The sequence below is a fragment of the Stegastes partitus genome, unplaced genomic scaffold, assembly GCF_000690725.1.
Source record: "Stegastes partitus isolate 25-593 unplaced genomic scaffold, Stegastes_partitus-1.0.2 Scaffold103, whole genome shotgun sequence".
NCBI lineage: Eukaryota > Metazoa > Chordata > Actinopteri > Pomacentridae > Stegastes > Stegastes partitus.
The window spans coordinates 242009-269164 of NW_007577834.1; the positions used below are offsets into that span (position 1 = coordinate 242009).

Below are 27156 nucleotides of genomic sequence, written 5' to 3' on the forward strand. Positions count from 1 at the left end.
AAGATCGTGTTCATTTGATGCATAAAAGGAGCTGAAGGCATAAGACTGAGATGACCTTTGGCTATCCACAGGCAGTAATGTCTGCTATTGTTTGTTTCTAATGCTTGCTAGGAACTTTGTCTTTGTTGCTGCTTCCTCTGTATGATTAATCAACCTGTTACGGATACATTTTAATCATTAATAAGAGGGTGTGTTGTGTGCTCTTTGTTTTTTACGTTTGGGTTATTTTTCATGTCATGAAATGGGATAGTGTTAAAACAATTAGTCAGTTCATTGGGCATTTAGCAAGTTTCTAATTTGTTAGTTAATTATTTCCTTATTCATATTTTTTTGCTTCCAGCTTATCAAATGTGAGGATCGACAATTATTGTTTTCTGTAGTTGAAAATTGAATAGTTTTGTTTTTCGGACTTTTGGTTGAATTAAAAGACAAACATTTAACATGACCTTGAGTTCGTAATGGAAGCATCATGGCTATTTTCATTGTATATCCTGACAATTTGTAAAGCTAATCATTAATCGATTTATGGGGGAGGTAATTAGCAGGTAAAATAGTTCTAAATTATGAACGGGTATATTCAGCTCTTGTCTTCAAATGTAATTCTACTGTACTAAGTACAAGCAAAATACTCGGAGACTGCGCTAATAAAAATCAAAGCCACAACTGATTTAACTTTAGACCCACCTGTTGTCACCAGTGATGAAAGTTGCCTCATTCCGGGCTACTGACTGACGGAGTGTGTGATGTTTTCTTCTCTGCTCCCATTTACGCTTCATGGATAAATTGCGATTACACGCCTGTACGTGGTCAAAAACCTATGTAACACAGGCCTGCTGCAGATGGCACGATGTTTTGCGGTCTTGTGACAGTTGGTCACACATTATTGCATGTGTGGGACTGTGACACGCTCCATGCATGTGCAACACGAACAGTCTTAGAATTAAAAAAAAAAAAAAACTGACTTCATTGTACCATTGACAAAAAAAAAATAGACTCATTATTATCATAATGTTTTAAGCATATACTCCAAAACTGAGTGACAGCATGGATAGACATCCTCTCAGTCTGCCTTGCATGTTTGTGCATAAAATGTATGCCACAACATATGTTTGAATCTGTCAGACAGTAAAATTCCCATTTAAAATGCACAGAACAGCACCAAAAAAAAATAAAAAATACCCACTTTTTTGTAACAATGAGAATACATTCAAAGGCATTAAATGAGAAACAGGCCCATGTGTGTCCTCAGTAACCCTGCACAGTGGTGCCCTAACTACTGGGTGCTGCACAGCTGCTCTGGCATGACTTTAAATGTCTGAGAATCAGCAGAGCTGCAGCCACAGAACCATCTAAGAGTTTCGTCACACTGCGGCCCACCCATGCAGGACTTGTTTTAACAGAATGTCTATACAAAGCACCATATTGGAGCTGCAACGACTGTAAAATTCTTAATAATTTGCTTTTGTGACAAATCAATTCATTGTTTAGTCAAAAAAAAAGTCATTTTTTAAAACATTTTCTGACCAATACTTCGAAACTCAGAAATATTTAATTCATACTAATTAAAAACAGAACAAAATAGTAAATCCTTACACCTCCAAAAAGCAAATGTTGATATTGATGCTCACTTTCTTCACATAGTAAGACGTCATGCAATGCTTGACACCAGATTTAGTCATCACGCTGACAAGAACTATATATTTGTCAAAATATTACATGACTATTGTTATTAAGTGTAACAGCAAAACAAGAAGCAATACCATCAGAGCAGTAGCTGGTCACTGTCACTACTCACACTCTCTTCGAGGTCTGAATTAGTTTCTCTGGCAGTTAGAGTATGACAGTCTGTCTGAGCTCCTTACCATCTTTGGCAGCTGTAATTATTGGCTGTTCGACACCGTTCAGTCTTCATTGTGTTTTCGGAACTAATTTTTAATTCTCATTTTAAAATTTCTACTGAAGTAGCAACCTATTGAAGTAGATCCTACAGAAATATCTGCAGGTGAAATTGCACCAATAAAACATCTTCAAAGCTGACTGACTAAAAGATGCGCTACAAACAAGACTTGCCTCTTCTCATGACTGCTGTTACTTTAATGACAAAGATGTTGCAGGATCCTAGGTTATATTTTCATCACTGTGTAGTCCTGAGGCACTGTGTAGTGTAAAAACCACAGAATAGTGGACAGTGGAAATGTTTTCTGCTCAGTAAATAAAGTGTTGCCATTCAAAAAGGGTATTCTCCTGTGATAAACAGATTTTTGGGACCAGTGCTATTCTTAGCTGTAGAGAGGGAGTAGCCATAACATTGTGTCAGCTTCTTAATTCAAAAGCTTGTGCACCTGGTGTCCAGCTTTTCCGGCATGCACTCGTCTTTGTAAAGCTGGCCTTTTGTACTGCTTATTAACTGGACGTCAGATGCGGCAAGTGTGCAGACAGGGAGATAGGCCACAGACACACATCCGGATGCTGGCAGCCAATTAAAATTTTTCATGTCCTCTGAGTCACATTTACCTTGCGTATCTTTCAGTCTAGGATGTGTGCACGAGTGGGTGTGTGTGTGTGTTCTGTGGTGAGCTGATTTATATGTAGCCTGTGAGTTGTTTTGGAGCTTGCATGTGTAAAATAAATGAAGAATGATGTGTCTTACAGAATGAGAGATCATTAAGGCAGCGCTATGGAGGAACATGCCATCTTTTTTTTTTCCTGAGGGATCCATTCTGGCAGCCACCAGCTATACTTGGATCTAAATATATTCAACCCTCTTGTTGACAAAAGGGAATCATGGGCAGAAATTGCTGTAAAAGTACAGAAAAAGTGAGTGTATTTTATTTTGTCCCACTGTCTGGAGCGGTCCAGTAAATGTTATAGTCGTTCTTTAAGGGATAAACAAAATGGCTGGTTTACCTCTGCCAGACCCACGGCTCAGATGATATGCTGTGGAAAGTCTTTCTGTCGCGCTTCGGCAGAGTTCATGTGGAATTGTGTAAAGATGCTCATCTTAGGATCACATCCTATATAACAGCTTTTTGATTCCTCACTGAGCAGGCTGCTTCGCTCCCTACTGTTTAATGGCTTTTATTGTTTTTTTTTAGATGGGCATCTAGCCAATATTTCCATCCGTTCTTACATGGATCCACATTTGTTTGACTTGGCCAGTTGGAACTATAAAAATAATTCTCCTTTGCTGTCATTATTCTATTAGTCCGTTGCTGGTGATTCAGCCTCATTCTCAGGTTTTCCAGACTTCAGATCCGACCAGCGAAGAATCTCAGGGACAGTTCGCAATACAGTCATGGGTTTATTCATGGACAAAAGCTCGTGCACCCACTAGGGCTCGAGGACATCCATTAGGGCGTCTTTAAGTTTGTTTTGCTTTTTTTCTTCCTGTGGTTCTTGACTTAACTTCTGAAAATGTTTGGACCCATGTCAGCCACAAATCAATCACTTCTCGTATCATTTGGCTGATGTGACTGAAATGAAGCTGCATTACGTTGGAAATCCCCACAGAAGGGCTCTAACCTCCTCATCCATTCATCATCAATAATAAGGTCAAAAGCCATGTGAAAGAATGCATTTTCTATTTCTCCTGCGAACAGTTTGGACAGTTTCCCCGTTTTTTTCCCCTCCTGATCAGTGTTTTATCACGCTGAAAGCAAACTATAAATGCCACATTTGTGCTTTATCAGCAGGAAGATGAAAGAGTGGTGTTCGTTTACCTTTTTATCTATTGATATGTTCACCATAACAAGATAATTTTGCAAAAAGGCCAGGAGACTGCCTGTGAAAGGAGTGTAATATCTTCTGGGGGAAAAGCTGTTTTTATAGCCAGTGTTGTGTTGGTATCTCCTGGTTACTCGCTAAGCATAAAGCTCCCTCTGTCATTTTTCTGTCTCCCTTTATCTTCTTTACTTCTCTCAGTGTTATTGGACTCATCCAACTGTGTAATTTTTTTTTTTTCTTTCTCCATTTTTTTCTACCACAGGGAGTATGTTAGTCAGGGCATGTCCTCTTAGCAAGTCTGTGCTGGCCTATAAGTTTGCAGGTCCCATCTGTTCCTATAAAGACTCTAGACTGATACTCCATCCAAAATCTGTCTTTTTAGCGTCAAACACCCACATCTTTTAGTTTGTTCCTTCGTGAACAATGATTGTTTATAGCTTGAGTTCATTTTAGTTGCAACAGCAAAAGGATAAAAACTAATCAATAAAAGCTTCTTGACTCAGCATGAATCTGTCTGATGCATGAACGTGTAATCTGCAAACACAAGGGGAGGCACGACGGAGAGTTTTGATTTACTTCAAAGTCATCTATTAATATGGCTATTGTGGCTTTGGGAATTGTGCTAACTTTGCAGTTTTAACCTCTGTAAGTAAAGATTCAAAGGAAACAAACTGACAAAGCGGTATGTGCGGGTTAATGTGCCCCATAATTTGGTCAGCTAGCAAGTTCATGGAGATTCCTAAAGCAGGTAGCAAAAGCTGGGTGGCAATTTTTTGTGTTTTCTTTAAACCATACAAAAAGACATTTAAGTAAAATCATTTATTTTTATATTAAAAAAAAAACAAACAAATAATTTAGAAAGCTGAAGGGTTTCTCATGCTAGTTGTCTCGATAAATGCTGTTCACATGCTCTTTTGTGCAATTTCACATTTGAAGAGAGGCTGAAAAGTGTAAAGTCAACGAGTTCTTTTAAAAAAAAAACACACACACACATCCTTGAATTTGCTACTTCAGACAGCAGAAGAATAATATTACACTGAATTCATAATAGTTTAACGTCACACATCTCGCCTACAAAAGAATTCAACAGGCCTCATGTTTTAAACAATAGCTGTGAACCTGTGAGTTGCAGCCGTTGTTCAAACCTGTCAGGATTGTGTCATGTCAAAGCAGTTTTTATATCCCCAGACAAGTTGTTTAAAGGAAGGCCAAAATGTTTGTTATTAAAATGTTGATATTAGGATATTTTGACTCACTGGACCAGCTACAGAATGTTTGGGAGCCGTGCCCAATCTGATGCTGTGTTTTCAGGGCTTGAGATGGCCTGCAGGCCTCTGGTGTGCCTGGTAACAGTTTTCCTCAACTCGTTGTCTTCCATTAAATGTGTGTAAACTCTGTTCTTTAATAGATGTCTCTTGGCTTGTGCTCCAGCTGAAGTCTCTGTGACTGCAGCACTGCCTGGAGCTTAGCCCTTGTGGTGATGCAAGCAGTTTGGCTGAACCCATTCAACCCTGGATAACACATGCAGCACAAGTCACTTCAGGGATAGGAATTGATAAGGCCTGATTGATACGTGTCCCTATCGATTTGGCCTATCAGCGCAATTCTTTATCGGTTCCCTTATTGATTCCTGAGTAGGCCTACACAGGTTTTTAGCGACTATAGGAGGTGATGGTTTGGAGTTAACTGCAGCAACAGTCTGTCTGTCTTTATCTAAAATGGAGGAATGCATGTACACCATTTGTTTTATTTTAGGAATTCATACTGATAGAAAATGAAGCCTGCCCGAGTGACTCTCATGTCATTATAAAATAAGGTATTTAGCCCCGTGCTGCTCAGTTGGGAAGCAGTGGCACTAATACAAACAGCATCACATGCATGACATTCCTGTAATCTAAGCCCGTATGGTGCAGAACGATGTCACGACATATTGCTAGTGTTGAAACCCTTACATGAAATTGTCATTTTACAGACACTCGTGCAGCACCTGTTCAAAACTATTTGGAATGGCCTGATGGCATGGCTGCTAAACTAAATCACATCGCTGCTTGCGTTGGTTTTTGAAACATTACAGAACATTAACAATAACCCTCTCTGATTTTTCAATTAGTTGACCAACGTTACAACTAATTTATCAATTATTGCAGAGATAATTTTAGTATAACCATTAATTAATATTTGCTCAAAATAAGTATCAACCATGTGTCTCATATTAGTTCCACCCCCGCTAACGAGTTTTGATGTTGATTATAATAATAAACTATACGTAAGATGTTTGATTAGAAAATACTGGACCTCTAGTTCAAAAGGACACGTAGCTTCATTTAATCTCTGCATGTCATAGCAACCGTTTCCCTGAGCTGGACAATCAATATTTTCCTTAAGTCATGACGTGGATTCACTTCAACACTGGAGTGATACGCAGTCAAGATAATCACTGGCAAATGTATTTTTGCCTCAGTGTGGGGAATGGAAAACAACTGAAGGTATTTATAGACAGTAACAACAGTGTGTAACAACAGTTAAAGCCATTTTCTCGCTCATACACGGGTGTTATTGTACCTTAACAGCAGCGATGCAGAAATGACTTTGTACATGGGGGAGATGAGGAAACATTTAGAAAATCCATTTGAAGGTGATACTACTAACAGAACACATCCTGCGCGTTGATAGTCCTAACAGCATCTATCATGTTTGTCTGGGGACAAAAAGGATTTAGGACAGTGCTGCCTGTCGCTGCAGCCTCCACGAAACTCTCTGGGATGCTTTTGCTTCATGCATAACAATTGTAGCAACTGGTGTGATCAACCATTTCACATTTGCAGTGTTTGTAGAGCACCGCTTTGTTGGACCTGTTTTAAAAATACCTCCACATTTTTGATGAATGCTGGCAATTTTTTTTCTTTTTTTTGCTGCAGCTTGTCACATCCCTGTTTTGACCAGCCACCTTTGCAATGCAGCGGTATTGTTATGAATTACGTTGTGATGTTGCTGAATCTCTGCAGCCCCACAGACTGTGTGCAGCCTACTGTAGTCGCTGACTGCCATTTAATGTTTCTCTTTTTATGTTTCTCGAGAACTGCTTATCCAAACAAATTCCAACTCCACGCTGTACTTCCTGGGCTTCCCAGCAATACATCCGCCAAGTTTAAAGAAAATCTGATGCATGGTTGTCGAGAAATGTGAACACACACACGCAGACACACACATACAGAGATAACTTGATTTATTGAAAGGATTACAGCGAGCACTGCTGTCATCTCTTTTTGTGAAATGAAGCCACACTTTGAACCGTTTCTTTCACTCTGCCATGCTTTCTTCTCCTTGCACAGTTCCAGCAGTACAGACACGTGAGTTTGCCGTCATTGTTTTGCTGTCAGAGAAACTTGCTGGCATTAATTAAGGGAACTGAATAGCTCGGAGGCATACAATTCTGAAGGATCAGACAGTTTGGAACTGGTTCTCAATTCCCATTCCTAAGTCACATAAGGACATACAGTGCACAAGTGCAGCAATATATCAAGTCTTAAAGCATATAAATAAAATGATGTCCTAGTCAGCGACAAAGACAGAATGTACTGGAAGGATTAATAAAAGGAGGAAGAGATACAGGGAGGAGTTCTTGGGGAAGAATGTGCATCAGTATTTGTTCTGATTCTTGGAAGTGATGCAGGTTGTGATGTGTGTTCTGAGTGCTCTGGAGTCTGTTGACTTGCTGTACAGATAAGAGCTCCTTATCACAGCTCCGCTCGCCCCCTCACTTTCACCTAATGGTCTTAGGCCTTAATGTGTGTCCTGAGTCTAAGGCGGCAGGTAAACACAGCGTATGAAAGCAGCCAGGAGCCAGGCAGGACACAGTTCACTGATATTTGTTTGTCATTCGCCCAGGTGGATAAAGAAATGAAAGCAAATGGGCACAGGGAGCCACTGGTGTTTCCCTCTCAGAGTCGAGTTCGGCATGTCCTCATCTTGACGGCTGTGGTTATTACTGTTTTTAATGTGTATGGCCATAATTATATGGGGGGAATAATCTGTCATTTGGAGTTGCATTGAAGACACTTTAGCAGAGCAATGCACAGTTTGATGGAAAATATTCCAAAATTACAACCACACATTAAAGAGATGTTACTTTAGAAACATATTTGATTGTCTGTACAATGCGAAACTGATCCTGGCTTCCTCAGATGGAAACAATCTTCTGATAATGAATAAAAACAGACTAACCATAATGTTAATATTTATGACTAATAAAGGAGGCTGGCTGTTGCTTTCACAAGGAAAACCAAACAAGTAGTACTGATGCACTGATTTGTACCCCCAGCCCCACTCTTCTCAACCTCTTCTGAGCATGTTTTGGAAAATTTGATCCAATATCTAAATGTATGACTTTTAACATTATTGTGGTTGAGCAAGCTTTCTTTTGTATGATCAACTTTCCTTATAATGAGAATCCGCCAGGGTTTTTTCCGTCTCTTCAGTTTTGACACAGGATTGTTCCTCCACATGTGGTAGCAGCATTTTAATAACTCCATAATAAACATCAAGAGGTTTGCTCCTTTCACAAGTGACCATGAGCTCAGGGCTATGATGTCAGCTTATTAATGAATCCACAACTTGAAACATTGATTTTTTTTATCAGGTGGTCAAAGGAAAAAGATCAATTTTGCATTAACATTTATATTACGTTTATATTTCACAAGGACTGGACACATTCCCAATCCCACTGCGTACGGAGACTGTTTTGATATCTATTACCCATAGCAGCCTCATTATTCTTGTGTTTTGGTTAAAGTCGTGGTGAATTCTAAAATCATTTGAATCCTTCTTCTGAATGTCCACATGGATGTTTTTTGAAGCAAATCTGCTGACAAAAGCTGGAGCAGAGCTTATATTTGCACGTTTTTGATTGAAGTTGCCGTTACACTGATGATGCTTGCCCAACCTTGAAACACGTTGGTTAATTGTTCTCCAGCATCAGTTACTTCTCCTGTCCTTAGTGAAGACATGGAAACTGCTCACTTCCATTAAAGTGAAGATAGTCATAATGTCAACCCGGAGACATCACTTTTCATTTAAAGTAATTTGACGTAGCCTCGTTCCAGCAGCACCCGCTGCCTCCCACACGCTTTGCATTTCCATTGGAACTTCCAGCTGAAACGATGACCCATCCTTTTTGCTTCATTTTCCTTTTTGAAATATGAGCCTTGAGCTCATCATTATGAGCTTCATTATGATAATCACGTTGAACAGCAAATCATTTTTATCAACAGGTGGCCTCCAGATGGTGGGCCAGGGCCGACCAGTTTTTTGTGTTTGGAGGACTGGTGTTCTTATCGAGGACTTGTTTCCTCTGTATGTTAGACTGTATTTATTATTCAAACAAGAGGCCACAGGGACCTGAAGCTATCAGTTTGTGATACTGGTAATGGCACATCATAAAGAAAACAGTAAAAAATAGTACTGTTAAAGCAAAAGAACATGCAAGTAATGGAATAAGTCATTGCTTTCATAATAATGCAGGAAATAAAATGTGAATATCTATAAAACAGAGTTCTTACTGCAAGTAAGAGTTTCATCCTTATTTTACTGTTAGTGTTGCATCTAAATGTATATTATGGGAAGCCATGATTTAAATATGGTTACTTATTTTATTACCAAAACCAGGATTATGGTAGCTTATGGTAAAAAAATTAGGGTTCCACGAGTTATGGGCCTGGCCGATTATTGGGTCCAATATCTAGCATTTCTTACATTACATATGTAAAGCTTATGTAAAATATAGATGAGCATAGGCATTTTAAGAAGCACTGTGTTAGAGTTTATGACATACTAAATGTTGACACAAGGATTTTCACTTTTACTGCAAATGTGTATCAGTTCCAAAACTGTTTTTTCTCCTTGATTACTAGTAATCGTTCTCGGCTCTGACAAAAACACGTCAATTGACCCTGAAAAGAAGTGCTTCAGATCTCCAGCTTGAGTCACTTTTGGCACAATTCCAAACTTGACTGAATCTAGTGGACAACAAAAATGAGATCAAGATTAAACACTGACCATTCCACTTTAGTATAATTAACAGTGTTATGTAATACGGAGTGTAAAATCCATTGAGAAGCACAGATTTGAATATGACAGTTTGATGTGGATGAAGTAATGCTTGAACTCATCTGTCAGGCACGTGGGCGTACATGAGAGAGAAAAGGTTACTGCTGCTAAAACGTCTGTAGTTTATGGTCACTAACACTGGATCAATTGTCGTGCCTCTTTAGTCTTATTTTATTTTATGCAGGAATGTGACTCCTGGTTTTCCTTATGCAGAGCAGTGTTATTTTCCAGTGTCTAATTATAGTCAATGGAGAAATACATGTACTGTTTGTGTGGAAATGTGTAATTTTGCAGCGAATAAGAGGCACAAGTAGGGCTGTTCACATCCTATATGTATCCTGATAACTTATTTAGATGAGAGAACACTAATGTTGAACATATGAGCCGCAAAACCCGCTGGCAGGTTTGAAAGGCTCGATACCTTTAAATATCTGCCTAAATCATACCATTTATCAGAGCCAGAAACCTTGAAAACAGAAAGAATTGCTGGATTTGCAACTTTCCTGCGGTCCTTGAACTAATCATGTGTGACTTTTGGTTTTGTCTGGAAAATGAACCACATGTAAGCTTAAAATTGTACTTTTTCATCAAAATCCCTTATTGCTGCATGTAAAACATTTAAACCAGGTCCGGTAAAAAAAAGAAATACATTTAAAAAATGTGAATCAACTGTGACTAACAGTCCCATGTCAGACATTCAGGGAGCAGCAGTGGTAGCTTCTGTGGACACTTCAAAGATATTGTACATGTTGAGTCTGGGTTCTTTCAATTTTTGTTAAAAAAATCAAAGATATTTAACTGCTCACAGAGAACGTTAAAAGTTAATAGATGTCAGGATTTGGCTGTACAATGGTGTTTTTTGAATACATGGGGAACCCTGGTGTGCGCCAAAGTTTTGTTCCCAGCAGACATAAAACCTCTGAGCTGGCTGAGCATTCAGTCACCGTTATTGTATCAATTCTGCATAAATTCCTAAATTAATTTTTGTTGAAATGAATATGTCATGAAATATTTTGAATCTAGATATTGTTTGTTTTCACATCTGCTTTTGTTGCAGTGCCTTGGTGTGCCGATTTGACACCCAGCTCTCTTGCAAGCAGAGACCACCTTTATCTGACTCTGTGGTCTGGATGCAGGCCAGGGAGGGGGCAGGCAGCCTGCTGGCGATTAGCGCAGAGGCAGAGCGGGCTCCTGCCTTTGTTTCCCGTTCAGCCGAGGGGTCTCAGCCAGTATCTGCTCACTGGCCCACCACTGCACCCTAATATCTTTGGCTCGCTGTCACATGCACATGCACACTGGAAACGATCAAATTAGAAAGAAAATGGCACAGGAAGAAAGTGGCCAGAGCTTTGGGCTCCACGTTCTTATTATTGCAGCTCACGTCTGCAGTTACAGTGTTAACACTGAGCTCCGTGGACCAAAGCAGCAGAACCTTGTGGGGTGAGGAGAGGAGGGCTTCATATGTGCCTTTTTGGCCAATGTGTTTGTGTGTCGTAACACGGTCATGTGTCATGCTACAGCAGTGTTTCGGTGGTTATATCAGTGGAAAATTACTCATTCAAAGTTTTTCAGTGATGGATCCAGCTCCTCTGTCTCTCTCTCGGAGTTGTTTTTGAAAGTGTGGCGTAATGACAGACACAAGGAGAAACCCTTGACGAGCACTTCAATTCACAGCATTTGGGTAATTTATCTAGATTAGATGTGTACATCACACAATTTGAGATTAATGAAGGCTGTTTGTGGTTTATGAGACATTTTCAAGGTAAAGTAATCTTCGCTTCTTGTCTCCTTCTAACCCCCCTCCTCTTGTGTCTGTCTGCTACTGACCGCTTTTCCATTCTTCCTCCTGGCAGAAGCTTGTGTTCACATACCACAGCTAGGCACTGGAGATTTCTCAAATTCTTCCCCGTGTCATTCAGTGGAGAAATGTGGCCTTTAAATTTGGCAAATCCACATTTAGGCACTTTGAAAAGTCATATACACTCAGTACTAAAGACACGTTGTGAGTATTAGCCTCGGTTGTTCTGTAGCCAATGATTACCACAGCTCTGCACGCCGTGTCACTCACTACAGCCTGTCTGGTATACACTACACTGTAACAAACACATGAGATTAATTACCGCAGCGTGTTTACAGTAGATGCAAAAATCCAAACAGGGCAGGGAAATCACACATTTTCTGTTCCATTTCTTTCAAGCTGTTGTTCTTGTCTAAATGCGGTTTTGGTACCAGATAATAATGATGATAATGGCAGTTTTTGTTATGAAACAACTCTTCTTAAAGCAAGCAGCACTTTAGATTGGACAGACTGTTCCTTTTTGGGGCCAGGACGTTGGTTTTCCACTGGAGAGGACGATTTCGTTAAGAAGCCTTGGCCAGTGGTGTGGACAGATTGAGATCATCGAGGTCAGCCCAGCGGCCGATAACAGGATCGTGCGGAAAACATCTAAAGTCCCAAGGACAGAGAGACATCCAAGAGTTTCACTCAGATACAACACACACCACCAGATAGTCTGTTGCCCAGGGATTTTCCAAGTCCTTTATAAAGTCAGTTGTAAATTATCAAGTCGGTTACATAAACTGAAACCAAACCAAAAAGTAATTTTCAGCTTTCATCAATCTTACACAAAGGGTTTTCTTTTTACATCAGCTGTGTTGAATAGAATTGGATATATTTTTTTGCTTTAGCCTTTCAAAGACACTTGTTAACTATGACTAATTATTTAAACTTTTAATCATTTTAATTTTCTTGAAGCTTTTCCTTTGTTTCTTTCTTTCATTGGCTGTGTTCACTTTTGAAGTCTTAACTGCATTTCAGAGTTCAGTTTGGTCCACAGCCTACGATCTGTTCTACTAAATCAAAAAAAAAAAATGTCAGACTGAAATTTAAATTCTCCTCACATTTTGTGGGGAAAAAACAAGCGACAATGATCTGTTTTGTGTTTGTGCACTTCAGTTCTATTTATTTTGATTTTTTAAATATTACAACAACTCACAACATAATTTACCACAAGGCACTTTGCATAGTAGGTTAAAATCAGACAATATTATATTATAGAGTGAACCCCAACAGATCCTAATGTTTCCTTCTAGTGATTGCACGAAGAAAGAAAAAATCAAATTTCAATGCTTCCTCTTTCAATTTATTTACATTTACACCAAGCGCAATGAACAAAAACACTAAATCATTATCTGGTGTGAGTATCCTTTACCTTTAAAACAACACCAGATCTCTGCTACACTTGCACACAGCTTTTCAAGGCTGTTTTAGTGTTTTCAGTCTCTTTGTGTAATCCTGAACTGACTCGGTGATGTTGAGATCGGGGCTCTGTAGCAGCCAGAGCATCTCTTGCAGTCGTACTCCTTGTTCCAGTTGCTGAAGATTATTCTTTTTGACTCTGTCTGTATGTTTTGGGCTCATTAACACGCTGCACAATCTTAGGACAGATCAGACGCTTCAGCATAATATAAGCATCGACACAAAGGATCTGAAAATGTATTGGAATTGGACTTTCAATTCTTTGCTTTCTCTGCCTAGTGTTCTGACATACTGCACATACTAACTGAGGGACTGGGGCTCCTTGGAAAACATCACTATCTCAAAAGAGGATTTTTTTTTTTTTAGGAAAGATGAACCAGATTTTTGTTTAAGAAACAGTTACGGAATTGAGGGTAGATTGTCTTGTAGTCTCAGATCTGTTTTTTTTGTTTTTTGTTTTTTTTAAACTGCAATTAATGCTCTTCCTTTACAGTCTTACCCAAGCTAATAACTGATATACATGCTGCAAATTTTAAGAAAGTAATATTTTTTTTAGTTTTATGCACAGTAGCAGTTGAACATTTTCAGAATTCTCATAGCTATGTTGAATATGACTTTGACATTGGCAAAACAAAACAGGTCAGTCATCGTCTATAAAAGACACATTATTATAGGAGTGTTTTTTAAAACTTCCTTTAGTAGAGCACTGATGGAAGTTATTTCTGTAAAACCTCAATACAATGAAATGAAGCACATTTGTCAGTACACAGTACTGCATTGTAGTAATTCTTTACAATACTTCTTTACATTTATTTAACTTTAACATTTGGATTTCTATACACACAAAGATCACTTTATTTCATTTTAAACAGATTCTTTTTTTGGTATACAAAGTGTAATAAAATACAAAAAAGTGTTTCTAAAAATTTTACAAAGCCCAGCGTCCTTCCTTCAGATTGCACGTTTTGTTCAACACTGGAGGCTGTTTGTTGGAAAATGTTTGCAAAGCTGGAATTTGAAGATATTTGCGGTGTTTGCTTAAAAAATTACTGAAACAATTCATAGATGAAATTTTAATTTAATGTGTTATTTAACAGATTTTATCTTATCTCATTTTATCTTGTTTTGTTTGAGTAATCCTTTTGCTTCTAATGGACAAAAAATGAACACTGTCGCCCAGCGTTATGAGCTTTGCAATGATAGTTTTTGTTATGAGGCTATGAGTTTGGATGAAGCTGTTCTGTATGTTCCCGTTATTCGGTCCACTGCCTTTAGTGTTTCTCTCGGTCTTAATGACAAACAAGTTGCATGGCCTTACCAGAAAGTTCACTGTAGACTACACAGTGCCTGATTTTATGTGTTTAACATGGTTTCCATTCTCAGTCAAAAATTGCCGTCTATTTGCTTTAAATGCTATATAATTTCACTTTATACGGGTTATCCTGCTGAGAGAAAAAAAAATCCTCCTTACAAGACATAGTCGGGATGTTACATGGACAGAAACCACCCCTTTGTTATGTTATACATGACTTTATAGAGCCTTTAAAAATTGTTGATTGATTTTTACTACCTGCTGTCTGCTCATGCATGCGGCAGTTTGAGGGATCCTCACAAAGAGCTGTCATCAAGTCGGAGCGCGCACGGCCCCGTGCACGTGCTTCCACACCAACGGCGGCACAGTGTGGTTGCAGGGCAGAAAGGTAGAGCGTGTCTGTCTGTGTGTGTGTGCATCAGGGAGTAATTGAGTTGAATTGGTTTTAATGGGACTTTATGGGATGTTTGGAGTTATTTCTGTCTGAGGTTTCCTCTGGCGTCCTGGCTCCTCTGGAGGATGGCTTGGCCCGGCGCCCAGCGTCGAGGCTGTTCTACACTTTCTCCTCTGCTCTTTCATTCTTGTGCTCTCTCTCTCGCTCTCTCTCTAGTTCTCACTTTCCCTCTCTCAGTGTTGCGAGAGAGAGAGACCTAGGGATTGCATGGCCCCGAAAGAGTAAGCGAGTGTTTGTGTTTCCTCCCGCCCTGCCTTCCTCCCAGCACTGCGATTTAACGGGGGCCTCCGGTTCGCCGAGCACTCACCCCTCTCCGCTAATCGCAGAGCGCCACTTTAAAGGCCCCAGCGAGTAGTCGGGCCTCGTTCCGACTCTCATTTGTCACGGAGATCACATGGTGGCGCATGAGTTAGGACCCTGTGGTGGCCGCGCAATTACAGGGTCGGCGGAAGGGAGCAAAGCCAGCGGATCCAGCGGCAAGGACGACTCCTCAGTGGCGGCGCAGAACTTAACTTTCTGTTCCTGTCGCATTTTGATGGACGGCCTGAGAGAAGAGGAGGCACAATATATGGGAAGACAGGGGAGCCACTTACAGTCGTGTGTGTGTGCGCGTAGGCATACAGTACAAGCACAGCAGATTTTGTTTTTGTCATCACCACTATTTTTAAAATATTCCCAACCAATTTGGTGGTGTAAAAATACAGATCCAACAAATAAGCGCTGGCAACTTCTTCTGGAAAGCTTCTCGTATGTGTGTTGAAAACTTTGAGAGCACATTATGTGATTCTGCACCAGTCCAACCGCATCCCAGTTTAACTTCAAATATGGACTGTTTTTATTCACTTCTGTCTGTACACTGTCCCTTCAAGAATGAGTCAGTGCTCTAAGATAACTACTTACTGTATACATATCCCGCTGTCTTTCTGGAAGTTCTTTCCTGTATGCATGTCAGAAAATGGAAATCAATCAATCCTGAATGAGCAGTATGTCAAAAGCAGTGTGTGCCTGCATGCGTACTTGCACACAGTTTATCCACATGCGTATGCGGCCATGTGGTGTGCGTGTTCACATGCCTCTGTGGGGCCGCTCCATCAGCCCATGTGTGTGTGAGTGAGTTTATATGCCATGGGAGAGTGACAGAACTGACCTTACTCTCTGAGGCCATGCCAGGTCATTGGCCGCCAGCCTCCGAGTGGTGAGGCCGCATAGTGGGGAGGGCGCCGCGACCAAGCGAACAGGCTTCATGAAAACAGAGCGGGACAAATGGACGGTTTGAGGGATGGATGGATGATGGGAGGAGTCACGAGAAAAATGGGTGACGAAGATGAGACGGACCGCAGGGGGAACAACGGAGTCAGGAAGGAGTCTTATGCAGGAAGAGACGGATCCAAGCAGTGAGGATAGGGAAAATGCTGAGGACGAGCTCCACGCTGCTCATTAGGTTTGGGTGTGTATGGGAATGGCAGTAAACATGACATTTCCCGTGCAGCCAGCGGAACGACTCCGGCATCAAATAACAGCCCTGCAGCACAATGAGTAGTAAAGTTGTAGCCACCAGAACTGTTGCCCAGCCCAGCTACCACCAGCCGCCACCAACCAGGAGCCCTCGATTTGACTCGGAGCCAGTCAGGGCAGGCAGCAGGACATATCCAACTCCCATCTTTGCAGAACGAGACTGTGTCTTGATGCAAATATCAAATATTCCATCAAGTAGGAAAAGAGTCCTCAATTTACTGTATTTTCTTACTAAATGGAATCCAATTACCAATTTATTTTTGTTAGCACAAAGTCAGGTGCTGTATGAGACATGGCAAGTTTGTCTACCCAGTCGTACGCTGGCAAACGTCCACCCACCTCTGAGATGAAACTGGTGTCACTGAAGTGATGCCATAGTGTGCTACCTGACACTTAAATCAAGCGCCGCTCCGGGTGTATATTGTTTTGTCATGTAATTATTGTCTGGGAAAATTCTTATAGTAAATGACAGTTTACTAATTTATAGCCTGACTTCTTTAGAGATTGTTGGTTTTTCGCAGAAGCCAGACAATGTTAGGAAAGATTCAAAATTGATGCATGTCTCGGTTCAAGAACATTGTGCAGTACATAAAATAACGAGCAGGTCGAAAATGTGGGAAAAGAAGTGACAAAAATAGGATTTTTTGCATTGTAACAACTGAAACGTCCTTTGCTGCTCAGTTTCTCAATTCCAGTGTTTACATTTATTTTCATTTGTCATCTCTCATTACCTCAAGCCTGTTGTTTCACATTTGAAATTCCCTTTGACTTTGATTAGTTTTTACAAGGGTTCAGTGTCATCAGCAGAGCAAGATCCGTTCCAAACCAAACCCACATTAAGGACCTGTTCAGCTTCAGATTCTTTCCCCATCCTTGCCTCACCTTATGCGTTTGCCTTCCCTGTTGTTTTTCTGTCTCTTTCTACCTTAGTGTTGGTGCACAGTACAGTATCGAACTGCTCTTATTTTACTAATAGGCTGCTGTTTAATTCGCAGGACATGAGGCGCTTGGTAATAAACTCATCAGGCACGTGTCCATGGTGTAACCATAACAAAGAGGTCCCCCTGCCAGCATGTCTTCCTGAGGTTATATTGAAAGATTCATGACGTGTTTAACCGTTCCTTTCTTCACTGAAGGCATATAATTTCTCCCCTTGGATGCCTCTAACTGATCATCTTCTTACAGTGTCCAATGTACTTCCTCTGGCTCCACCGCTGTCTTAAATGTAGCAGCTTTGCCCCCATTTTACCGACATGAAAGGTGGCTGTCATGGGCAAATAAGAGGACTGGATGACTTTAGAGAAAAGGGTCAAACCGCATGATGAGAGTGGATGGTTCTGTCTCCTGAAAACCCTTCCAGCAACCGGAAGCAACTGGGTTAAAGGCTACAGCCACAATTACTATGTTGAAGTTGGAGTGCTGTCACAGTGTCCTGTCAGAGATGTAAAAACGACAAGAGTCTGTGTGTGTCTTTTTAATGTCTCTTGAAATTGTGTGTAATTGAACCTCAGGCGGTGAGGTGAGTTGAATGAGTTGGACAGCTGAGGTGCAAGGCTGGCCATGGATAGGTCAGAATGTGACAACAGAAGCTTTTACATTTTCCCTTCTGTGTGGACGGTGAGTGTGGCACGTTGAAGCAGGGGGAAAGAAATGCGAATCCAAAAAGGTCTCTGCAGAGAATGTAAAATTACTTGTTTTTTATCTTTCACATGAATTTTATACTTTTCAGTGGATGGCAGTGCTGGTCTGTGGATCAGCTGGTTGAGTCTCTGTGTTGGTCTGGATTTAAATCTGTATCTAATGCATTATCATGACATTTTGTGCAGACTTTAAATATTCAGGAATAACACAAGGTGGAGGTTCTCCCGAAGCATCAAGAGGAGGAATCTGTAGCTGCACTATAAATATAAACCTACGCCATCTGCATCCAGATGGAATAGACATGTGCAGCAAGTCCAGCACAGGCAGTTGTTGTATTAAAATGGAGAGAAATAGACTTTTTGGAGTGATACACCCAAAGTTGATTAGACAGTGTTCAATACATTCAGCTGCAGCAAGAAATTTCTTTGTTTGATTGCAGCAGTGCAAATTTTCTTCTTTCATTTTTTTCGTGTGACTGTAAAGTGGTGACTTCAAATCATTGTATAAACTGCATTACCTACCATACCAGTGCACCCGCTGCCACTTTGCTGTCCCAGACATTACCACATTTTACCATTTTTCAAGTATATTGTCATATTATGCACTGGCATGCAAGACTACTTTGAGAGTAGCCTGAACTAAGTTAGCTCATGCCAGTTAGCGGACACTTTGCCAGCAACTGTCACTTGTGCTCAAGCCGCACAGATTTGGTACAAGTCTATTAAATGGGTCACGAGTTTCCCCCAGCCCCCAGTGTCTGAAATTCTATCCCACGATATTGTAAAAACAGTGGCAGGCTCCTTTTGTGTGAAAAGCATCTGAAGAATGCACTCCTGATGCAGCGAGTACTATGATGGGTGTCCCCTCGGGGACATGACCAACAGGGAGCTCAGGGCAATGCTGGTGTCACAGTGTAAATTGAAAGTTATGTCCGCATAGTCTTTGTGTACATGTTTGCGTAAGCCGAGGAATGGGGTTAGCATCGGGGCGGGGCAGAAGATTGGGAAGCAGCTCTGTTTATTCACCAGACCTGTATGAGTCATCACAAACCTAACAGCAACATGTCATATGAAGACATCGCCCAACTCTCAGCCCCTCGCCTGATTCCTCCTCACTGTGCAGAGTGCCAGCAGTTGTTATTGTCTTCCAGTGTTGTTATTAACCTCCACATTCCTGAAGATAGTGTCATATATTCAGTGAAATTTGTGCACTGAACTCATTTACCTCTCATAGTTAAGGATTGCTAAATATGCCTCCTCAGTACATTGACCTGCAACATTGAATTGATCTTTACTATACTAATCTTTGCATTCTTCCACATAGACCACCCTACAATACAGTGTTTCCACGATCTACTGAGACATGCTGGCATTAGTGACATAGTGTTGACTCATTTAGCCTTCAATGCTAGTGAGTGATAGTGGCACAGTTTGCCACAGATATTTGATGCTTCACAGCCAAACCCTGGACCTCAGCAATGTAAACACTTGCCTGTTTAGCATTAGCATGAAGCCCCAGAATGCCCCTGTCTGTGTGTGTGTGCTTTAATGCACATGTGATGCTTATTTTCAGCAGGTTATGACCGTTTGGTTTGGTTTGTGGCTTTGAGGGATGGGGTGGTATGTGATGTTCACCCAGCTGTGCTTAAATGAAGAGTGCATTGTGCAGTGCCGTTATTTCAGTGAAAAATGTATGCACAGTCTAAAACATGGACCAGAGATTCTACCGACAGACTGGGCTCGACGCATTTCTCTTAAATCTTATCTAAAGTTGTAAATCTCAAAGTAACACAGGCAGAAATCTGCTCATCACTACTGGTACTGAGTGACAGAGGTGTTTGCCTCATTTATCAACACAACTACAACTGGATAGAGGAGAGGAAAGGTTTGCTGAAGTTGCAGAGAACAGACATAGCTTTGGTCTGGACCGGTGGCAAACGGATGAGATTATAGTATAGTATTGGTTTTATGCTGCGGTAGATAACGGGTGGAGCAGAGGCATCCTTCTGCAGTAATGTCAGGTTACAGAAAACCCAAATGCAAATGCCTGGGAGGCTTAGACCTCTAATGTCCATGATTGTCCCGTTGGCCCTGTGTACCAGCCTAAATCAGCCCTCATACTGTTGTGTCATATCCATTTTATGCATGCACACACACACACACACACACACACACACACACACACACACACCCCAGGGAAAGTAAGCAGATATAGCATACCACAGCAGGCAGTATGTGAACCACTCTTACTTGGTAACACCCGTCTCCTGGCCCACATTCAGCCTCAAGAGTGGCACCTCCAGGAGTTAGACTCTCACCTCTGCACAGCATCTCATACATTCATAGTACACACAAACCCACACAGACCTTTGTGTTTAAGTGTACAATGTAAGCTGTGACCTTCTTGGATTAGAGGAAGTTGTTGCATGTATATAAAATCTTTGTCGTTTTTTCCGTCATCCAGTAACTGTTAAATGTAATTATCGCACTCCCTGAATGAGTTTAGCTTCCATGTAGCACACGGGAATAGAATGAGATGATAAAGTGTTGTATATTTAAATTCATCACCATAAGTCGTAATTCCACTCATTTGCCTGTCGTCTGGTTGAGATTATTATAAGGTTTGTTCAAGTTTGGAGATGTATTTCTCATTTAATTCTCTCTCTCGCTCTGTTGTTTTTCAGTCGGTAGTGAAAACCGGCCGTCTGCTTGTCAGTCACGAGGCACCAATAACAGGAGGCTTTGCTGCTGAAATCAGCTCTACAGTTCAGGTGAGTGTGTGTCATTTGTGTGTGTCTTTTTGGAGGTCCATGTTGACATATTGTATTTGATGAGATTCAGTTGGGATCTTTTACTCCCAAAGGTAGGAGCTGGTTTTCCAAGGCTGATCTTTTTCATGTGTAATGCAAATACATTCACACTTTGTAGTAAAGCTCAAACAGCCTCTTTCTAAATGTTCCAGAGCCGTGGTTTTCAAACTTTGCCTCCCATAGGTCAAAAGCACGAGTCAACAGAGTTCACAGAAGTTCGACACCATATGTTTAACTTCACTTGAACTTTCTCACGATATAAGATCTCACTTAGAAATCATAGAAAGAAGACACGAATTAAGACTTGAGATCTTTCCTCATAATTATCTCATTTGGACTATTTATTTAGTATTGGAAATAGTCCTATTTTAATTAGTTTTAAGACTGCTAATTTTCGAAAATGTAAGTAAATCTAGGCTAAATATTTAGCCCAAAGCGAACCTACTGACATATTTCCTAGCATTATAGGAACTGCAGTTATAAAACGTTATCAGACCAAAGGACAAAACCCTTGGATATTAGCTTCAGTGTTTGTTTGACATTGCTAAGGATTTTTGTGAATCAACCAATTATTGCCCTGAATCTAGAGGCATACTAGCATAAACATCAACTGTTTTAAATTGCATTAAACTTTTTTTTCCTACTGTCTTAGAACATGTAAAATACCACTGACATGCAAACTAACAGTATTTTGTAGCTCAGATATTCTATAAAGTATAAGTGATTTTGCTAAAAGCCTTCAAACAAAAGATATCTTCAGAGCTGCCCAGAAGTTATTTAGTACGTTTATGCTACTCATATAGTGTTATGGAACATAGCAGGTCTCCTTCCCCTTATCAGGGTTTATAAAATATTGCTTACTGTAATACTGAAAGCCTGGACACTGTAACCAAGGCATGTCAGAGACAGCTGATGCCACATTCTGAGCTAAGTGCGATGCATGACTAAATGTAAAGTCCTCCCCTTCCCATCATTCTAATTGCATCTACTTATGTGTGGTGAGGTAATTATCTTCAGTATGTGGGTTTTCTCCCTGTACGGCTCCCGCTGTAGCAGTGAGTAGCACTCTCCTCTCAATGAGCAGTTTGGGTCTCAGCAATAACAACTCTTGCCTTTATGCCCACCTCTTCAAAAGGCATGTGACCAATTGTATGCATGACGCTGTAGGTGTGACCTGAAGCAGTTCCTTATATATGCATGGGTTGGAGCTGTTAAACCAATGAATCGATCCTCTCCTCATTTACTGTCAGTCAGATGTTCCTTTCTTCCCCCGTCTGTGAGGGCTTAAATGGCCAGTGAGTCATCCCCTTCATTTCCATGTTTCCATGTTTTCACATTGTGTACGGGTGATGTAAGTTGTTGCTGTTTTCACTGATTGCATTGATGTGCACTTTTCATAGCCTCAGGCATTTTGGATGTTCTTGCTGGAAAGAAAACCTTTAGTATGGTTGAGACTGGTGCTTTAACAGGATACAGCTTGACCTACAGGCCGCCACCACACTGTTAAACTCTGCATTATATTATAAATATTCTGTCTTCAAAGAGAAAGCGATATGCTTGTCTAAGACATGCAAAAAGGCTTTCTTGCAAAGAAACAACATGCTGGCCCACAGTAGCCTATAATAGGCAGTAAGCCTTCCTCTTAAAAGATGTGCTTGGATTCATTAACACTTTACAGATTGTCAGACAGCCTGTTACGAGCACATGGCTTGACAGCATGATAAACCATCTACTGGACTCTAGAACAGCACGTCAGGCTGCCAACACAGACCAGAACCTGTCTGGTCATCTCTGAACACCTTTACCAACTGAACTTGACAGTTTTAGCCATAACTTACTTGCATTTTGCCTGATAGGGTCAAGAGTTAAGACTGTGAAATAAGTCATGTATTTAGACACATTTTGGCATAAATACAAATATTATTTTTCCTCCACCATTAAACTGTGTCACCAATGGAAGCTATTGTAAACACTGGGAGTTCAACATGACAACAGTCATCACAGCCTGTAAAAGTTTAAAAGAATATTTTAGGGGTTTTTTGGAAGATCAGCTTTGTTTTTCTTACAATTACTTTTAGGCGTTTTTGTCTAAATTTAACAGTGCAAAGTAGAGATGTGTAGGAAACGTTTTTGTTTTTTTGTTTTTTTAAGTTATTTTTTTGGCCTTTTTCGCTTTATTCGATTGGAAAGTAGAGAGAGACAGGAAAGTGGGGGATAAGAATGGGGGAAGGACCTGCAGGAAAGGTCATGAGTGGGACTCGAACCCATGACCTCTGCACCTGAACATGGACCGCCAGCTCAACCAGTTGAGCTATCGCGGCGCCCTAGAGTGGTAGAAGTCTGCCCATCCAGCAGTCGACAGTAGACTCTACTCTGCTGTCTGTCAAACAGCGGCTGGGTTAGAGCTGTAGACTAGAGGGAGCCGTGAATGTTGGATGTCACTGGTGAACTTTCCGACCACGATACCTGCTTCCAACTGAGCTGCCCTACTGCAGTTTGATAAACATCTTCCCTGATACTTCCCTGAAGTCAAGCAGAGGGTCAACTAAGGCCCAGCTGACCACAGCGTCTTCAGTACACTGGAAACCCTGGTTATTATTTTTGGTCCAACCAGTGCTCCTCTAGTTCTCCTGTGCTGAGATCAGCAGTGAATTTGATCCAGTCCCAGTGTATGTACCAGACTTTGAGAAGCTGATCCATGCTTTGACAAACTTCGCTCCAGTAAGCAGTAATGCCTTTTTGACCACACCTGTTATTTCCTGTCAGTCCAATTTCATGAACATGACTATGAAATAGCTGTGAACAATGTTGCTCTAAAAACGTCTGCATGTCGTCTGGCTTGAACCTAATAGAACATTGTAGGGATATTTTAAAGAAAAAGGCAGAGCAACACAACCCTGCCAGCAAAACAATCTGAAGAAATCAACTCTGTGGCAGAACATCTCTCCAGAAATTTTGCATCCATCAATCTGTCCAAAAACAACATACAAACTACTTTCAAAGTTGTTTTTTGTTTTTTTTTGTTTTTTTTTTTAAAATGTGAATCTCGGTAACGTAAAGTATGTAAAGTACACAGTAAAGTTCTGACTTTTGTTGCATTGAGTTTCTACTGTGGGATCTGTATTTTTATTAAAGTTAGTTTGAACTATTAGGTTGTAAGTCTGAACTATTAGGTTTTAAATTTACTTAGAATTAAATACCCTTCTGTCCAACCTAAAAGTAATCAATAATTGTAAGCAACATTTAAGTGATATGGTATAGTGATGTTGAAGTGATACTTGGTTGTATTCTGTACCTCAGGCTTCTGGATTGTTACAGAACGATCCATTTATGAGTTTGATTTTCTCTTTTGTATTAGGAGCTAGGAAGTGTAGAGCTCAGCAAGTTTCCTTTATCAGGCTGCGGCTACAACTCTCATGACTAAATAATGTGTCATTGGCTGGGCCTTTTCTGAGTGTTTAACTGATGACTGGATAAAAGCGAGCAGGGCAGAGAGAGATGTGGCTGAAGACGATGCTTTTGTGGACCTCAAGGAGGCACAGAGAGAAATGGTGAATCATTATCCTTGTTTAAACTTTGCAAAATACTACAGATGTGACAAAAGTAGATTCAGATTCCAAACAGTACATGCTTCAGCTGATCGCTTGGTTTGAAAGAGTAAACAAATATTTCTTGCATTGGTTGTCAAAGAATCCATAAAATGATGTATAATTGTGAGCACCATATTTACATGAACTGTTGCCTGCTTTGAGCAATTAGAAAGAAGTGCATACACTATAACCCACAACCATTATTAAATATAGACTTAGTTTTGATTTCTCACATCATTTATTACACAGTTTATTCTCCACACAACCACATACCACACTGTATTGAACAGTGTCACTGAGAGGGTCCCAGAGTTATTTGTGGGGTTAGATTGCCTACTTATAGTTTCACTGGTAGTGCTTTCCACTATACTTGTGTAATTTGAGCAAACAGAATCCAACAACCAGCCCAGCACTCCCCGCCGAGTTGTGGTACTGTAATGGGACTTGGTTAAAAGACTACCACTCTGACCCAGTTGGTGTTAGCTGAAGATCAAGGCCTCCACAAATGCCTTCTGAATCAGAATCAGACTACTGGTTGCCTGTCTGGCTTGTCTGAATGAGAAGCAGATTATGCCTGGGGCATTGTGCCCCACTGTAAAAGTCTGTATAGCCCCCCAACATGTCTTCTTCCATCAGGCAATACACTAAATTGCCTTCAAAGGTCAGTGTTTAAACATGGAGGCTTCTTTAAAATGCTTTATGCTTTGAATGGCTTGACGAATATAACAAAGAACCCAAGGCATTGACCTAGCCTCCAGACTCCTCAGATCCCAATCTTGTCAAGCATCCGGGATGCACAAGAACAAGCCCAATCCTACCCCACAACCAACAGGACACAAAGGATCTGCTGTCAACATCCCGATGCCAGACACCACAGGACTCTGCCAGAGTTTTTTTGTATGTTTTTTTGCTTGTTCCCATCAGTTGCTCTTTAGTCTACAGCTAAGCCTAGAGTGACTTATACAAGCTAATGACTGTTATCTGTTGGGTTAAAGTCAATTTTCACTCATTGCACTTATTTTGACATTTTGCACTGTCCTGCAGAGACAGCCTGAGCTGCATCTGAGTTGGAACAAAATTAAAAGTGTAACCACACTAGCAGCCTTGTGATGGCTGGACACAAACCACAAAAGCTCACTGACTGGGGGACAAAGCAATCAGATTTACTTTTTGATACTGAACAGAATTCACTTTTTTCACGATTCATTGTAAATATGGTACGTTCTGTAATTGCCTCTGTATTGTATCTTTAATTGTTAGTTTTTTTTCATACCCTGTCAACACATCCATACAGTCTCTTTTATATGCTAGAAGACAAATCATGAGTGAAATTAACTTTCATCACCATGGTTGAATATAGTAAAACTATAGTGTACTGATGACACTCAGAAACATGGAATCAGACTTCCAGAGTTTCATAAGTAACAAACTCAGGAAACCAATCCTGTCAACATCTGAGGTGGGCCTTTCATTATTCTTTTTCAGAATCTATTTCCAGGTGTATTACAAGCCATTGTTTAGCACAGAGTAGTTTTACAGTGTTTAGCAGAGTTGAAGGTGAGCTGATAAATTCCAGCTTCAGCAAACAGGAAGGCAGACTTCATGATCTGCACACTCTACAGGAAGCAACAATGTACTTACATCTACGCTATTTCAAGGAAAAAAGGAATCTTTTCATTGGAAAACCCTCCAGATATGTAACTTTGATACACAGACATCAGATTTAGGGCTTAAGTCAACGATCGGAGAGGGACCAAAACTGGTTGAGGTCAGTTCTCCATGAACTTGAACTGGGTTGGCCTTGCATTGTCTGAGCTGATACAGCATGCAATATTGGCACTTCTCTGCCCTTGTCTGACTGCAGCCTCCAATCTGTGGGTGTTTCAGACAATCTCAAGTTTTTTGTGTGACAGAAGACACAATATCATCACTGCGATTTTAAACTAAATGTATTTTTAAATCCTGCGCCACTGCTGGACGCAAGTTTTTTGGTATTGCCATGTTGACATATTTTTATTCTGACATTTTAAGTATATTACATATAATGATGCACTTCCCAAAAGATAAACACTGATTTGAATGAAATCTGAGTTGTGTGGCCATCTCTTGTCCAGCTGTGGTGGCAGCCACTCAGACTACTGTACTTTTCTCCCACTTCCAGTAAATGTATTTAGAGGAGATTACAGATCTGATCCAGACAAAAGGGCAAACTCCCTGGTACTGTCTGACTGGTTGTCTGTAGTCCAGCAGAGGATAGTTCTGGAGGTTGTGATCTCCATAGACTCCCATTGTCACTTCCACTAATACACTGAGATGAAAAGATTTTGGTGTTTGATTGTTTAATAGGGGGTTTTTTCTTCTTCTTTTTCTCGAATCTCCTGCAGAAATCCAATATTTCATAAATACCTTGAATACAATGTTATTCACTGCTTATCATTTAAAATTCCAATGTCAGATGAATACAGTTGAAAAGCAGTACTTTTAAGTCAAACCTGCACAGAAGCAAATTTATGAAAAGGCCACGATCGAGACCTGACAAGACTATCTTCTTACGAGTACACGAGCTTTGCTTAAGGCGAAGTCTGTTCAAGTACGTTCCTGTTCAATGCTAACAATCTATTTGACAAACTTTATTTCTTTCTAATGAATGAGCCAAGAAAACACCAGTTAACTTTGTAAGTTATTTGACAGCTATGGCATGCATTAATGATGTTTAAATAGTCTTTGAAACAAGACTGAAGACTCACT

General features: G+C 40.5%; 1 protein-coding gene across 2 annotated transcripts in view; it reads left to right on the forward strand.

The window, feature by feature from the left end:
- The window catches only part of bckdhb (branched chain keto acid dehydrogenase E1 subunit beta), a 53357-nt gene that overhangs the window by 20715 nt on the left and 5486 nt on the right, over positions 1 to 27156 (forward strand). For both annotated transcript variants that reach the window (XM_008277609.1, XM_008277610.1), the window contains exon 9: positions 20693 to 20779. In XM_008277609.1, coding sequence (XP_008275831.1) covers positions 20693 to 20779 — 87 coding nt within the window. The remainder of the gene's footprint in view (positions 1 to 20692; positions 20780 to 27156) is intronic.